The following is a 16,120-nucleotide window of genomic DNA, read 5'->3' as shown; positions in this document are numbered from 1 at the left end:
TACAGATGGCCAAGAAGCACATGAAAAGATGCTCAACATCACCAATCATTAGAGAAATGCAAATCAAAACTACAATGAGGTATCACCTCACACCAGTCAGAATGGCCATTATCGAAAAATCTAGAAACAATAAGTGCTGGAGAGGGTATGGTTAAAAGGGAACCCTCCTGCACTGTTGGTGGGAATGCAAAATGATACAACCACTATGGAGAACAGTATGGAGGTTCCTTAAAAAACTAAAAATAGAATTACCACATGACATGGCAGTCCCACTACTGGGCATATATTCTGAGAAAACCATTATTCAAAAAGAGACGTGAGTAAAGTTTTATTTGGAGACCTTATTGAGGACCATAGCCTGGGAGACAACTTCTCAGATAGCTCTAAGGAACTGCTCAGAAGAGATAAGGGAGAGCCAGGATGTATATGAACTTTTTTGCTGGGAAAAACATGTAGTCAAGCATCAAAAGATTACTGCTAAGCACAAAGAACAGACATCTCAAGTTAATGATTTTAGGGCTTTTCTCTGTACAGGAAGATGCAAGAATCTGGGGTCATTAGACGTTTTTCCTTAAATGTGCATCTTAACTAGCTAAAAGGTCAGTAAATCCAACGCACAGAATGCTTCCTGGTTTCCTCCACCCTGAATTCCCCTCAGGGCACACTGGTGGTGGGCAAGTGCAGTGGCTAACAGGCTTGATCCTATACAACTGGAACAGCAGGTAGCATTTTCTTCTTTACAGTGGTTTGTGGCATTGTATTTTTGTGACTTTTCTGTTTCGTTGTAACCTTGACTCAGTACCTATACCATTTTGAGCCTGAAAATGCACCCCCAGCCCCTCAGTCTAAGTTACCTTCTTTTGTCAATAGAAGTCTATTTTTACCTCCTTAAGAAAAAAAATTCACTCTCAAGTGCAAGTCTCTGGAGGGGAGTGTTCAGGGTTAAGGACCAAGCCCTCAGGAAGGAAGCCTCCTGCCCTTGGGGAGGACACGTCCCCACTCTCGGCTGGAGGAAAGCGCGGCCCCGCAAGGACTGTTTCTCCGTATGTAAATCGAGGAGGACGCACAGAAACTAAGTTGGGTCGTTTTAAGTTTTTACCTCTGAAATGCTTAGTGAGAAAAACAAAGGAAAACACTTTTCAGGAGTGAAAAATCCCAACAAAATGGCCCATTCCCCCGTGAGGGGTGCCCCTTTGCCCTCCTGCGGTTCAATTTCTGCCCATCCAACCCGTGGGAAAGCGAGAGACGTCGCCCGCAGGCTCAGAACTGCACGAGTTGGTTTAACACGGAAAAGTGAATCAGCAGCGGTCAGATCACGCAAAGGCCAGCGTTGACCTGCCCCTTGGGCAAGAGGCGGACCCCGGGGCGGAGGGAGAGGGCCTGGGGAGGGGTCGGGGCGAGGTGGGGGACAGACGACTGGGAGGGAAGAGGAGCGGACCCGGCCGTCTGGACCCGAGAGGGGCGGCTCCAGGCGGAGCGCTCCCGGGGATGGGCCGGGCTAGCGGGGAGGGGCGGAGCGACTGCGGGGACGGGGCGGACCTGGGGAGGCTTCGGGGCGAGACGGGCGCCGCGCAGACAAAAGGGCGGGAGAAGGGGCCCTGGGCGGGGTTCTGGGCGGGGATCGGGGCGGAGGGGCGGACCCCGACTGAGCGGCCTGGAGAGGGGACAAGGGAAGGCGGAAGGACCGGGCGAGCCCGGCGGCCGAGTGCTGAGCGGCTCCCCTTCGCGCGGCGGCGGGATCCTCTGAGTCTCCGAGTCCCAGCCTCGCCGGCGCCATGGAGACGCGGCTGCTGTGGTTCTGCAACTGGAGCGTGCTGGGCGTGAGCGCGACGCTCAAGCTGCCGCAGATCTTCGCCGTGCTGGGGGCGCGCAGCGCGCGGGGCATCAGCCTCCCGAGCCTACTTCTGGAGTTGGCTGGGTAAGGCCGGGGCGATCTGGAGCCGACGGGAGCCCGGGAGACCCTCGACTCTAATACAGTCGGGGCGGGGGAAGCGGAGCCGAAAGCGCGGGCCTCTCACTTCCCCTCCGAATTTGCTGCTTCCCCCAGCCTTGCGCGGTAACGAAAGACGGCGCACGCCCATTTTACAGATAAGAAAACCGACACTCAAGGAAATCATCACTCCGCCCATTAGTGACAAAACTAACCATGCAGCTTTGAGCAAGGCCGCTTGCACGTCGAGGCTCTCTCATCTGCATCCTCCCTAAAGCCACCCCCCACCATCCCCGCCTCCGTTCGTGGGTCTCGGTTTCCTCGCTTGTAAAATGAGAGGTTGGACCCTCCGGCTTTTAAAAGTTACACTTTTGGGGCTTCCCTGGTGGCGCAGTGGTTGAGAGTCCGTCTGCCGATGCAGGGGACACGGGTTCGTGCCCCGGTCCGGGAAGATCCCACATGCCGAGGAGCAGCTGGGCCCGTGAACCATGGCCGTTGAGCCTGCGCGTCCGGAGCCTGTGCTCCGCAGCGGGAGAGGCCACAACAGTGAGAGGCCCGCGAACCGCAAAAAAAAAAAAAAAAAGTTACACCTTTGGGTGCGGGGGGGCGCGGGGTGTCAGAGAACGTAGAGCTTTTGGGAGGGAGAGGAGGACTTGACCTGGACTTGGGCTTTAACTGGCGCTTGAAAAGCGGGAGCCGAGACTGCTCCAAGGGCCGGTTTTTCTATCAGAATCGGGGATGGGTGCCCTGATCCAGTATTTAAAAACCTGAACGTGACGGATGTTAACTAGACTTATTGTGGTGATCAGTTCACAATATGTACAAATATTGAAACATTATGTTGTACACCTGAAACTAATATAATCTTGTATGTCAAATATACCTCAATTTAAAAAAAATTAAAAAGTACTCTTTTAAATAAGCAAAGTAATAATAATAATAAAGACCTGAACGGTGAAAAGCAGAGTTGTGAGACTTGATGGGGAAGACGTGAAGCCAGCAGTCTAGCTCCCTGCAAGGCCGGGCCCCCTCCCCTCTGCTCCTCACCAGCCCGGGGACCCCAGTTACCCTCCGGCGGTTCTGAGGGCCGGTCCTCAGCGGAAGCAGTCCTCGGAGGGGCAGTGGACCCTGGTTTCCTGGGCCAGAAGGAAGGCAGGGGGGAGAGAGGGAGAAACAGGAGACCTCCAGGGCACAAGGGGTGAGGGGCCACCCTTGGACCTGCGGGGTCCCACCCGGGACACCCCCATCTGAGGGGCCAACTGTAGGATGTGTTTGAGCCACAGGCCCCTTGGGGAAGCACATCCTGCCTCAGAGCCACCCCAGTTCTCTGAGGAAAACAGATAATTACTGGGAGGAGAAGTTCCCCATTTGGGGCGGGGGAGGCCCTGATCTGTACCCCAGGAGGGTAGCCACCTTGGCGTCCTCAGGCAGGAGAGGAGGTAGCCATGTAGAGAAAGGGGCCCTCCAGGCAGGGGGCTTGTGGTCAGAAGCCTGGAGGCTGGACTGAAAGGAGTGAGGCCAGAGAAAGAGGCAGAAGACATGACCTTAGGTAACATGTTTAAAGCATCCGTGTGTGCAGATACAGAGCATGTTGTCCCCATTTCACAGATGCGGAAGCTGAGGCCCCAGAGGTTAGTAACAGCCGGGGATCGTGAGCCCAGCACCCTAGCCCCGGAGTCTGCGCTCCACTTACGGCTCCACACTCAGCAGGTGATGCCTGCGGGACCAGGCCTGGCAGCCTCGGGAGGGGGGCTCAGCAGACGGTGGGGGGCAAGCGCTGGCTGGGGTCACCCAGGTGCCGCCTGATGAGGGCGTGGGGCTTTGTGAGCACCACGTCCTGGCTTGGAGTGTGTGAGCCATGAAGTCCACGTGGCCTGTGGAGGCTCTGGCTCACCCTGGGGGAGCAGGTGCGGGGATGGAGACAGGCCCTGAGGGGACAGTGAGGGCGTTTAGGTTCTGAGGGAGGCAGCTGGCCGGGTGTGAGCTGGGGAGGCAGGAAGCTGGGGCCTCTTCTTCTGAGAGGAATGGGACTCTGGGGTCTGTGTCTCCCACCCCTCCAGGCTGAAGCCTGTCCAGAGCTCGAATTTTCTTGAGGAACTGAAGAGTTGTCCCTTCTGTCCCCACCGCCAGCCTGGGCAGCGCTCTGGGAGGCCACCAGACTCATCTAGGGATGTCCTTCGTCTTCAAAACATGGCCTCCCCAGCTCGCTGCTGGGCCCTACGTGCTCAGTCACTTAGAAGCCCTGCCCATGGAGCCCCACCCAGGGATGGCTCTCAGCCCCCCTCAGATATCTTTCTGGGCCTGTGCGGCTTCTTGGGTGCGACCTTCTGAGGGATCTGCCTGGGGTCTCGAAACAGCCCAGCCTTAGAGACAGGCAGGCGCGGGTCCAGAAAGCCCTGTCTCTTCTCATCCTGCTCAGTGGTTCTGTAGAATTCATAAAATTTGTCTGTAACTGACCATCCAAGGGACTTGACAGACACCAGTGCCCAGCTTCAGAAATCGGGGAGATGATTCAAATGGATATTTCATCCTTCTTATTCCGTACCTCCCTCCTTGACATTTGCAGACTCCCGCCACCAGTTCTAGGGTTTTGCAAATGAACCTGTGCTCCTGGGTGGCGGCCAGGCCTCCCGGCTGTGGGTCAGGTTGGTGCGAGCTCAGATGCACCCTCCCTCTCCCCAGGTTCCTGGTCTTTCTCCGGTACCAGTGTTACTACGAGTACCCACTGCTAACCTACCTGGAGTACCCCATCCTCGTTGCACAAGGTAAGCGACGCCCCTGCGCCCAGCCTCGGCCCTCGGGGCCCCTCCTTCTTCTCACTCAGAGCCTTTCTTTTCCAGATCTCATCCTCCTGCTGTGTGTCTTCCATTTCAAGGGGGATGTGAAACGGGCAGCACCGTACATCGTCCTGTATCCTTTCAGCATCTGAGAATCCGAGATGGAACTGGGGGTGTTCCTTGCTAACAGGATGTTATTAAGCAGGGTCCTTTACCAGATATGTATTCTTTTGGTGTAACTAAAAAAAAAATCTCCAATGCAAGATTCCATTTGAGCAAATATCTCCACAGCCTAGAGATGCTCTAGAACAGTCCCTGCCCAGGGGCCACCCCTTTGAGACTAGGGAGCCCCATGGTGCCCTGACCCACCAGGTAGACTTAGTACCTCACTGCTGAGCTGCAGAAGCACTCCTGCTAAGAGCGACATGTCCAAATGTATTCTTTAGGGGAAGGGAGATATTTCTTCCTTCCCCCCAAATGTCCCCATGTAATAACGAGCATGTCTGGCGTGTAACACGCTGCCACTAACACACTTGGTCGTCTTGGCTTCTTACTGCCTGTTGGTGGGTCTGGGCTCCTGATGGCTGGTTCAAAGTGAAAGTCAAGACATTAGGAAGGTCTCCGTGGATTCTGGTCAGTCACACAGACCTATCCCTGCTCACATCACTCAGCATCTTCTGTGAACGAGGGCCAGCCTTCCATCTTCACTCTCCTTATAAAAGCTCTTTTATTCTCTTGTTGAACTTCACTCTCCTTCAAAGGCGAAGAAAGCCTTTTAAATGGCAATCAGTTAATCTGCCACATCTGTGAAATGATCTGAGCTGTTTGTTTATATGTCTTCAGGGTGGAGGAAAGAGGGAGGGGACGGCCAGGCCCGGTCTGCGCTGAGCATGTGAGGAGGTGGGCGTGGAGTGGTGGGAACTCCCAGTGCCACTGCCATCGGGGTGGCCTTGGGCACTGGCCTCTAAGCTGCAGTTGCCCCATCTGTGAAGAGGGATCATAGTGCCTACCTTTTAGGGTTGTTTCCAGAACGAAAATACCAGGAGCACAGGACGAGCTGAGGACGCGGCAGGGTCGTGGTGGCTCTCGTGGTAAAAGCCTGTCTGCAGAGGGAAGCTGGGTGCGGACTGAGTCCTGACCCTCTGCTGTTCAATGCAGTTGTAAGCCCCCTGACTCAGTTTCCCTTTGCAAAAAAGAGGCATCGTGTGGCTCTACTGCCCCTCAACACTTCAAGGTCAGCCCCAGCTGGTTAAAGGTTTTTGGAAACAGAGCACTTTGAAGAAATGAAAAGCATTGTGTGATTTACTTTTTAAATAAATACAACAGCTTATCTTTGTGCAAATGGTGAGGCTGTAGATTAGAAAACTTGGGTACTGATGGCAACTCCGTAGTATCAGCAAGATGTTTTATGACCTCCTTCTGCCAGTTGTGACTTACAGAGAGCCGATAAGCAGGGCAGCCATATTAACAATGCATTTTTTTTAAAGTAATAGTATGTCCCAGATATTACACAGGACATACTTATGCTAAAAAAGTATTTGTTGTTGACCTGAAATTCAAATTTAACTTGGCGTCCTGTATTTTTATTTGCTCAATCTGGCCACCCTACAAATGAGTCGTCTCTAGGATCTCAATTGCTGCTACTACTGCTGAAGTTTTGTAAAATGTATAGTTGGAATGAATGGAATGAGGTGCAGTGGTACAAAACTGGGCAACATTAGTTTAAGACTTGAATTAGAGAGTGTTCAAAAAGCAAGATTCCATCCACCTAGATTCAGGCTGCCTTTCTGGTGTTGACTAGTATCTAGTTCTACTGACTTTGAGCACAGGGCATCGTCTATTTCAATCTCTTCATTTAAATAATGTTATTAATTATAATCACAGCTGCCTGTTGGGTCCCTATGATGTGCCACAAAGCCATGAGAAGGTAGACAGGGCAGGGAATGTTAAGTCAATTTTGCAGATAAGCAAACCAAGGCCCAGAGAAGGAAAATGACTTGCCCAAGCTCACAGCAGAGGCTCCTGGCCGTCCCCTCCCTGGCCTGGCCACCACCTCCCTGTGTTTGCTTCTGCTTCTCTAGCCGGGCTGTCTTCCTGCAGCATCAATGAGCTTGACGAAAAGCTGGTATCATTCCTCCCATCTCCTAGCATCGCTCACCCCAGCCGTGTCATTTTTACACTGGAGTTAGTGGGAAAGAGGAAATCAGTAAACAGCTTCACGTGACACCAGTTTTGCAGAAGACACCTGCTTTATCATTTGAACCTAAGTACTTCACTGTTGACATTACGTTGGAGAGGTCTGCGTGGTCAGGAGTTAAACTGGCAGTTAAAATCATCAGGGACGTTCCCAGCCCTAGGATCGGTCCGAGAATACAAGGTTCTTTGTAATTTTCTTCCAGAATCTGCTTCTGTGCTTTTGAACTCCTAGAAGGTGTTCACTTGGATCATTTTTGTCTTTTCTGAATCTGACGAGGTCTAGCAGAGCTGTTCCCAGTTCCACACTTAGCTTAGGTGTGTAACCTCTCTGGTCTCGGTTTGTTTCCACACGCACGGGGTTGGGAGGGGAGTGGAGCTGCCGGCCAAGCCACTGCTGTGTCCCTTAGCACATGGTAAGCTGTGTGTCTGCTTGGTTCATCCTCACCCTGCAGAAGTGGATCATAGATCTGGCCATGGTGAGTAAATCGCCCATGGAGAAGAAAGTGTGTTCACAGCAGTCTGTCTACCTCTTCTCTCCACGCCACCTGCCCTGCAAAAAACTTTATAGATCAAATGTTCAACCTGCTCATTTTTCAGCTGTACCAAAGGATGGTGGGATGAAAGCCCAGTGCTATCCAAATATTAAGAACATTATTCTCACTTAAATGTACGGCACAATTTTTTTACTTCCCTTTTTTTGGGGCCCTAGAGAACCGGATTGGGATTGGGTAGGTAGTAGTAGAATGAAGAACTGAGCATAAATTAAAGAGTTTCAGGTTATTATCAGGTAAATAATTACATATGGGCCACGTACTCATTATTTTTCTAACTTCTCCCCCGCACTTTTTTTTTTCTTCCTTGGAAAAGGGTAAGCCCTATACTCTTTTTCCTTGCTTGGTTAAGGGCCAAAAATTCCCTGCTGTGAGAATAGGATTCTGGCCGTGGGTCAGGAAGCATTTGACCAAATGGTGGCTGACGTGAACTTTTCCACCCAATGGGAAAAGAAGCAGAACTAATCGGTGGTCACTGCCTGCCCCACCAAGACTCCTGAACTTCCACCCATCCTCCCTCCAACATCTAGTTGGAAAGTGGACTTGGCTCTCAACCTTATGACATAGGGAAAGCAGATTAGTAGGGTTACCACACTGACAACGAATAATTTTTTAGTATAATTATGTCCCAAATATTACATGGGACAAACTTGTGCTAAAAAATTATTTGTCGTTGATTTGAAATTCAAATTTAACTGGGAGTCCTGTATGTTTGCTAAATCTGGCTGCCCTACAAATAGGTCATCTCTAGGCTCTTCGGAGCTGCCACTGTGGTCACGTGGGTGCAGGTCTGGTTGTTTGGGGGGTGATGTTCCTTCACCCCCAGGAACATCATTCCGGGAATATGCTGCTATAGGCTCGTCAGGAATCAGGTCCAAAGGCTTCGGGTTTTTCTGTTTCTTCTGTTCCCTTCTCAGCGAATGCTCTATTCTGACCACACGGTGATGCTCTAATCGTTCATAAACTGTAGTTCCTTTTCCCCTTGTCAAGCAGGGACTGTCCACAACACGTGTTTCCTGGGTGCCAACTCGACAGCAGCCACTGGGGCCTCGGGACAGGGTGGCTGGCTTGAGGGTCCTGGAGCCCCAGAGAGGAGAAAGAGCTTGGCTTTCAGAGCTCCCGCGGGGCAGCAAACCCTAGGATCCTGTAGGGGAGGGAAGCTGTTTGAATTCATGAAAAACCCAAGTTATAGAAGGTTTACAGTTCTATGGCTTTCAAGAGCGAGTCCCAATTCGGACCGACAGATGTTTTCCACAGAAGTCCTACATTGTACTTTCGTGGTTAGATAAATTGATAAATCACCTCCTCTTAGTTCATTCACAAAGATATGATTAAAGTACTTAAAAATGACCGGCGTGGGCTTCCCTGGTGGCGCAGTGGTTGAGAGTCCGCCTGCCGATGCAGGGGACAAGGGTTCGTGCCCCGGTCCGGGAAGATCCCACATGCCGCGGAGCGGCTGGGCCCGTGAGCCATGGCCGCTGAGCCTGCGCGTCCAGAGCCTGTGCTCCGCAGCGGGAGAGGCCACAGCAGTGAGAGGGCCGCGTACCGCAAAAAAAATAAATAAATAAAAATAAAAATGACCGGCGCAACAGTCTGAGCACCCTTCACCTTTCCCGTCCTGTTCTCTACTAGACTCTGTGTTATGGGAAAACCTAATAATCTGCAGTTGAATGTGTATCATAAGATTGTGCAGGCCTTGGTTATGCCCCCAAACAAGACCACTTCATGATTCTAAAGACGGGAAACCAGTTGACGGGGTGTTTCAGCTGATGTAGAGCCTGGTGAACAGCAGCCTGGGCCCGGCTTAGGGTGGAGGGTGCTATACTCTTACCTTGCTGGGGAGCAGAGGGCAGGAGCCTCACCACGTGGCTCATCAGAACAGCCAGAAACCCAGAGCCCATGAGCTCCAGCTTGCTGCTTTGAGTTTCTGAGTCTGTCAGTGCAAAGCAGCATGGTTCCCCCCAGGCTCTAAAAACACCATAATATCTATACATCTATTTGTTATTGGCAGGTGGGGACAGATAAGCCTTTGTAGCCATTGCAGATTCTTTCTTACTCTCAGCTTCCAACTACCTGCTGCCCATCAGTTACTCACTAAGCAGTGGAATTGGTGGGTTATACATAAATGTCCCACTGCTGCGTCCATTCTTTATCACGAAACTTGGGTTTTGTCCTTGTACAAGTTGGTTATTACTTGACATGAAAATTGGGCTTCAGAAGCGATTTCAGGGAATTCCCTGGTGGTCCAGTGGTTAGGACTCAGCCCTTTTCCGCAAGCCACACGACGCAGCCAGAAAAAAAAAAGAATGCTTTAAGTATCTGGTGCTCTTTCAGTATCTAGTTTCTGGTGAAAGTAAGGAACTCCTAACTTTCTCCTGTTTTATCTTCAAACAGAATTTATGTACTTTCATCAGTGCAGCCAGTAAGTTTGCACAGCTCCAGTACCTGTGGAAAAGCAGGGACTCGGGAGCCGTGAGTGCTGTCACGTGGAGCCTTGCTTCATATACCTGTGCGGGTAAGAACAAGCCTCTAATTGGTGGGGTGTCCTTTGTCAGTGTGGGGTGTCTACCCAGAGGAGTGCGTTATGTCATAGACCCTTGAGCTTAAATCCTTTGCAAGTAACTATTCAGATAGACCCTCCCAGTGTATCCATATTTACAAGGCTGATTTAATGCACACCACTCTCCATTTTCTGCCAGTTGCTAAAAAAAAGTGAAAGCACTTTTCTCCAAAAATCTGGCCTAATATTAACAGTCCTCTCTTGTTGTTTGAAAAGCATCATGAGTTTGGTTATATTGAATCCACTAGCTTGTTTTAAAAATGTGAATGTTTATGATGTAACAGATTCGAGAGACGAGAATCATACACTGGCTTTTGCGAATGAATATAATTTGCAGCAGTGGAGTTCTTCTGGAGCCAGTGTTGGTCTCAACTTTAGAATTTCCACTGCTCATTTGGATTCTTGCAGGAACTACCTAAAATGAATACATGCTATATTTAGGTAGGAACATTTTAAAAGTTCAGAGCTATTACATTAATTAGGTTTACTAGTTTTAGATATTTGAATTATACTTCTTCATGTTTCGTCCATATCTTAAAGGCCCATTTTCTCCATCCAGCATTCTCTTCTACCCAAATCTTTCAAGAACAGTTAGCATATATTCCTGCATTTAAAACGGAAAGATATTAGCTGAATACCAGAATGTCTGAGAAGTTGATATTTATTGCTGAAATTTTGCTTTTACAGCAAGAATAATGACAACTTTAATGACCACCAGTGATCTGACAAGTAAGCAAAATATTTTTCTGCTCACTTGCTTTTTGAATTTTATGCCATCTGTGCCTCCTTCACTTGTAAACTGTCTTAGGGTTTAACGGAGCCAGTTGGCCCCACTGGAGGCCAGTGACAATACACTCTTGGTCCTCATCAGTCACCATGTATAGTATTAAGCATCTGCTTGCTGTACCTGGGATAGAATATGCACAAGATAGTAGATTCCTCTCTTCGTGAAGCTTCCACACCAGCAGTGGAAATGAACAGTGAAGTCATCACACAATTAACTATTGAAAAATATTGTGAAACATTTTTTGAAAGAGTAGGACAGGATGAGCACCGAACATGGGAAACTGACCTAGTTGGAGGGAGCCGGGGAGATTAATTTGAAGAGAGAGATCGGGAGGAGGGAAGAGACTGCTACCAGGAGCAGCATGTGTGGAGGTCATGAGCAAAGAGGATGGAGGGAGCACCAGTGGGGCTGGCGGGAGAGCATGGGGGCGAGTCTAATGCGAGGGAAGGAGGTGGTAGTGGCCAGATGGTCCAGAGCCTCAGAGAATTGCCCACAGGCAGCAGGAAAGGCAGTGACGTAATCATTCGACTCCATGTTCTTGTTCTGTTATTTTTAAAGGAATACTGTGATGGAGGAGGAAATAAAATATACCTGGGTTAACCTAAAGAGAATTTCATTAATTCCTTAGGTTGAGTTTTCAACTCCCAAATAAAGCATATACATTTTTGGAAAATGATTAAAACAGGTGGTGTCACCCATTCTATGAAGACTAGAAATATGTCCCTGGCGTGTAGACCTTTTAAATAAGCTAATCATTGAGAAATATCGCCACGGAACAGCAGGGTGCATTTGCTAGTCCCTTCCCGGAGGCTTTTATCTTTGGTTCAAATACTTTCCATCAGCTCTGAGAGAAGGAGTAAAAGTGTTCTGGCCAAAGCATAAACTTGGGTCAAGTGGGGAAGGGAAAAGAGACCTGAGTCTTCCCTACAGGACTTCAAGAATTCTCTGCTTGGAAAGGAGAGTCGAACCATCATTAAACAACAAAACAAACCTCATGTTAATTGTGATTTGTTCTGTATCTAAGGGGACAGCTGTTCCTGAAAGTGATCGATAGATCTGAGAAGAATCTTTTAAAAACAGTTTAGCTATCTTAAAAGTGTTTTACAACCCCAAAGATACATTAAATCTCATAAACCTTATTTATCAGGAGTGTTTGTCAAGTCACTAAGGTTATTTTTCTCTTTTTAACAAAGAGCCACATTTTCATGGTTACCTCAATATAAAACATGCTTTGACGTCTGGGCTAGTTTTTCACAATTACCTTAACTGAGTGCGGTGTACCACCTTTGCTTAATTAACATGCAATGTTCTGAGACACCGTCACCCTCAAGACTTAGAAAATGAGTAACGGGGTTTTAAAAAGTTGTAATATTCACCAACCAGAGTCAGATTCCTCCAAATTAAGCATTTAGGATGAAATTATTCATGAAGTCGGGCCAAGTGACCAAAGGTAGTCATGATAGGAAGATCACTTTTCCAGAAATATTTGGAACCAAAGTTGTTCAAAAGTCCACATGATCCATAGTTCTGTTTCATTTGGGGGGCGGGGGGTGGGCTTCTCCTTAGAGAAGGTGATTTTGTTTTATGTGAAAACAGTATTTTTTAACACATACTTCTTCTTTCTGACTGATTTCAGTTCTTATACGTTTTGTGATCATGCTGGCCTTAAATGCATGGGTAGCAGCTACAATACTTCGCTACCAGAAGACCGATGTGAAGTCTGAATGATGGGTATATTATTCCCACATACAGAGTGGATTTTGAATAACTGTACCAGAGGGAAAAAAAGCTCATTGCTAAACCAGGTCTTTTATAAATTTAGCCAACCGTGCCAAAGGTATTTTAGACTTGGAAGAGCCCGCTTAAACGCTTGTTTAAAAACATCGATTTTTAAAATCCCTGTCCCCACTTCATTAGGTTAAGGTAGGGCTCAGACATCTGCAGTTCTGAGAAGGCTGCTGATTGATGGAAGCCTCCCAAGAAGCCCATTTTGAGGAGACAGCGTTGACCCTTATTCTTAAAGTCATGATTAAGTTCCCTCCGAAGAGCTAACTACATCTACTCCTCAGCTTTCACAATCTTTTAAAAAATAAATCCTCTCCACAACACAAACATGAATGGAGTGGGATTTTGCTCAAGTGGAATTGTAGTAAATTACCAGAGTTCACTTTCTGGGACTAATGTTTGTAATATAGACATAACAGGATGGCCTTATTGTATCATATTACTGTATAAAACCTCCTTAGGTTACAGCAAGGATACGAAGGCAAGCAAAAATTTAACTGGCTTGAATTCATATACCAAAGTAATCCACAGTAACTTCATACTGTGCCTTCAAGTAATTCGTAACAAAAGGTACCTGCAGTCTCTACTCATGAAGAGGCAATCCCAATATACTTTGATTCAAGCACAATGCTGCCGTTTTTAAAAGGATCACACCTACACAATACCATCACTGGAATCTGGTACAAAATACAGCTGACCTCGACCAGGTTTTGCCTGTTGAAAGTATATGCAGTGCAGGGTATTGCTGGGGTCTACCAAGTTCTTATGGATTTTATTCTCATTATAGTATCATACTCTGAACATGATGTTAAGATTACTGTACACTGTGTTTTTCTGTAAAAGCTTATCAACTCTAACATTTTAAGAACTCTCTTTCCCCTAATAATTGAATGGCATTATTCTATTATATGCAGTAAGTAAATGATGCTTACTAGAAAATGTTTGTTTCCTATGTAAAATAAACTTTATTTTGAACTCTTCTGAGTCTTAAAACTCAATTGTTTAAATGTGATTAGTTTTAGGTTATGTAAAGTGCAGTTTTAAAAAATATAAACTGTGGTTGATCCTTTTAGAACTACTGCTTGGGACCAGCAGGAAGAGAAACGTGGCATCTAAAAGTAAATAATAAATCACTCTGTAGTTTAAAAAATCATAGTTATCATTTAAGAAAATCCAAATGAGTCTTTTCTCATATGCAGTTATAATCTGACCATTAGTATAAATTATGTGATTTTTAGTCCAACATATTTTATTTAGATATACTTTATCAATGCTTAACGCAACTCCTTAAAGAAAATATACTATCCTAGGTGAAGAGTTCTCCATTTCTCCCCTTTGGGAGGGAAAGGAACAAACATTAGAGCTACCTGATATTCTATACACATCATCATACTTAATCCCGCAACAATTCTGTAAGTGAACAATCTCCATTTTACAGATGAAAACACTGAAGCCCAGACTGAATAACCTGTGCCAGATCAGATGGTTAGCAAGTATCCTAGAAAAGACCCCCCAAAAAAGTGCTTTCCAGAAAACCACCTGTCAGCACAGTATTCCTAACAAACAGGCTCCCTGCCTCTTTTATCGACACTCAAATGAGATTCTCAAGTTTGCATGCCCCTTAAACTACTGACATGAAATCAGACACAAACGCCTAGTTGAAATTCGATTTTGTATTCTCCATGGATTAAATGATAGGGCTGAAGATACCCAAGTCGGTAACCTTAGTTGAGACTTCTTTGCTATATCCACCTTTCAGGGCAGGTAATTTTGGGGGGTAAATTTTAGAATGTTGCAGCATTCCAGGACTATTTCACAGGAAAAGTATGAAAATGCTTATGTCTTAATTTCTTTTATTTAATTTTTTAATATAAAAAGCAGGCATAAAATACAATTACATTACTACAAAGATGCAACAAAATTAAAAAATATCAGGGGTATCATTTTTGTTCAAGGGGACAGCTGATCCAATATTTATGATTATCTAAACCATGCAGTTCATAACTTATTACAATTCCAAACAAAACTATTATGGGGAAGGGAATCAAGGAGAGGCCCCCCAAGCATAATATTCAGCACTGTCACACAGTGCTTATCTTCAAAGTGCTTTACAAACCAGCTATGGTATCTTCACAATATAGGGAAACTGACATCTTATCCCGGGGGAGGAGCGGTGAGTCAGTAGCAGTGTCAACAGAGACCGAGAAACTCAGAAGTGACTTGCTATCATCGGATTTTTAAAACATGTTATTTAAAGTATGTTTCAATAAGGTAATATAGTGTCCAAGTTTCTCTATTTTACCACCCAAATCCTGTAAGAATAGATTAACAGCAGCAGCATAACTTCTTAAATTGTGGTTTGGCAACCTAGAGTATTTCTTCTTGAGGATCTGCACATAAACTGGGATAAAGGAGCTCCTTCAGAGCCAGAATGGTGTTAACTCTAGCATAGTTTAAAAAACACTAACCTTTATTTTAGATTTATTGGTATACTTATCCTTTAGTTAGCTCCAGAGCATTTTAAACTTTCAGACAGATTTTTTTAAATGTTGCTTCTAGACAGCATTTGTTTAATTAATACTTTTCAAAAATGTGCTATACAGTAATCCTCGACAGTAACCCTGGCATCAGTGTTCCTTCCACTTTGTCTCACTATTCCCACAAAAGTAAAACAATCCAACTAAGAAAATCCCAGTATTCACTACTTCTTAGTTCTCAAAAGGAGGTATTTATGGCTCTAGGAGAAATCAAGGTGTGACAAAATAAGCAACTTTTGGTCTTAAATTTATCTTGGAAGTTTTGGAGCCTCAAGAAAAAGAGAAGCTGGCACGAAATCAGGCTGTTAAACCAAGTCAATGTCATATATTTAACGAGTGTTGGGAAGAGAGCATTTGGATGGGTGTATGCACTCATGTATGTACATGAAACCAGCAACAGGGTATAAAGCAAATTCTTACCCAAGGTCAGAATTTTTTATTAAGCACATTTCCATTAGTTGAACAAACAACCTTATAAATCCTTATGTCAAACCATATAATGTGAAGAATCTTCATGGAGAGATTTTTTTCGCTCCTTAGGATATCTTTTCCCCCCCAAAAAACTTCACATTAATTTTCCTCATATAGTTGCATCACACCATGATTCTCCATATTCTTTAATATATACAGCATTCAAAATTTAAACTTTTGCCATTTTTACTCAAATATTTCAATTACTCATGTGTAAACTTCAAATTATTTCACCTTAATAAAGTTTATTAAAAATATATATATATATATATACTCTCCAATTCAGAATAATATGATAGAGCCTCCCATAGTGTAACAAAATCTTTATATAAAATATTAATTCAGTCTCCTTTTAACAAGTCTAATGAATGGAAATATTTATTCTATATAAATTTTATATATTTTTCATTTTTTAATCTTACTTAAAAAAAAAAAAAAAAGAAAGAGCTGTGCCCCCAAACCAGAACATACCTGCAAGGGAACTGGCATGCATCTCTAGTTTTAGCACAGACAGCATGAAAGAGTG

General features: G+C 45.9%; 1 protein-coding gene across 1 annotated transcript; it reads left to right on the top strand.

Moving 5' to 3' along the window:
* The first annotated feature begins 1,361 nt into the window (after positions 1-1,361).
* Positions 1,362-13,559, top strand: SLC66A3 (solute carrier family 66 member 3). The gene is made up of 7 exons (XM_079940763.1): positions 1,362-1,918; positions 4,613-4,695; positions 4,771-4,840; positions 7,322-7,379; positions 9,849-9,969; positions 10,702-10,743; positions 12,438-13,559. The coding sequence occupies exons 1-7, from the start codon at positions 1,776-1,778 to the stop codon at positions 12,527-12,529; spliced, it is 609 nt and encodes a 202-aa protein (XP_079796889.1). The 5' UTR covers positions 1,362-1,775; the 3' UTR covers positions 12,530-13,559.
* Positions 13,560-16,120: the final 2,561 nt, after the last annotated feature.

The sequence above is a fragment of the Stenella coeruleoalba genome (assembly GCF_951394435.1).
Source record: "Stenella coeruleoalba genome assembly, chromosome: 13".
In the NCBI taxonomy this organism is placed as follows: Eukaryota; Metazoa; Chordata; class Mammalia; order Artiodactyla; family Delphinidae; genus Stenella; species Stenella coeruleoalba.
Note: the sequence above shows the minus strand (reverse complement) of the source record. Positions and strands in the feature narration are given on the sequence as shown.

Coding starts and splice junctions, on each gene's coding strand:
- SLC66A3 (XM_079940763.1), top strand. CDS start 1,776: ATGGAGACGCGGCTGCTGTGGTTCTGCAACTGGAGCGTGCTGGGCGTG. Junction 4,841..7,321: donor GCAGCACCGTACATCGTCCT/GTATCCTTTCAG, acceptor GCACATGGTAAG/CTGTGTGTCTGCTTGGTTCA. Junction 7,380..9,848: donor GGATCATAGATCTGGCCATG/GTGAGTAAATCG, acceptor ATCTTCAAACAG/AATTTATGTACTTTCATCAG.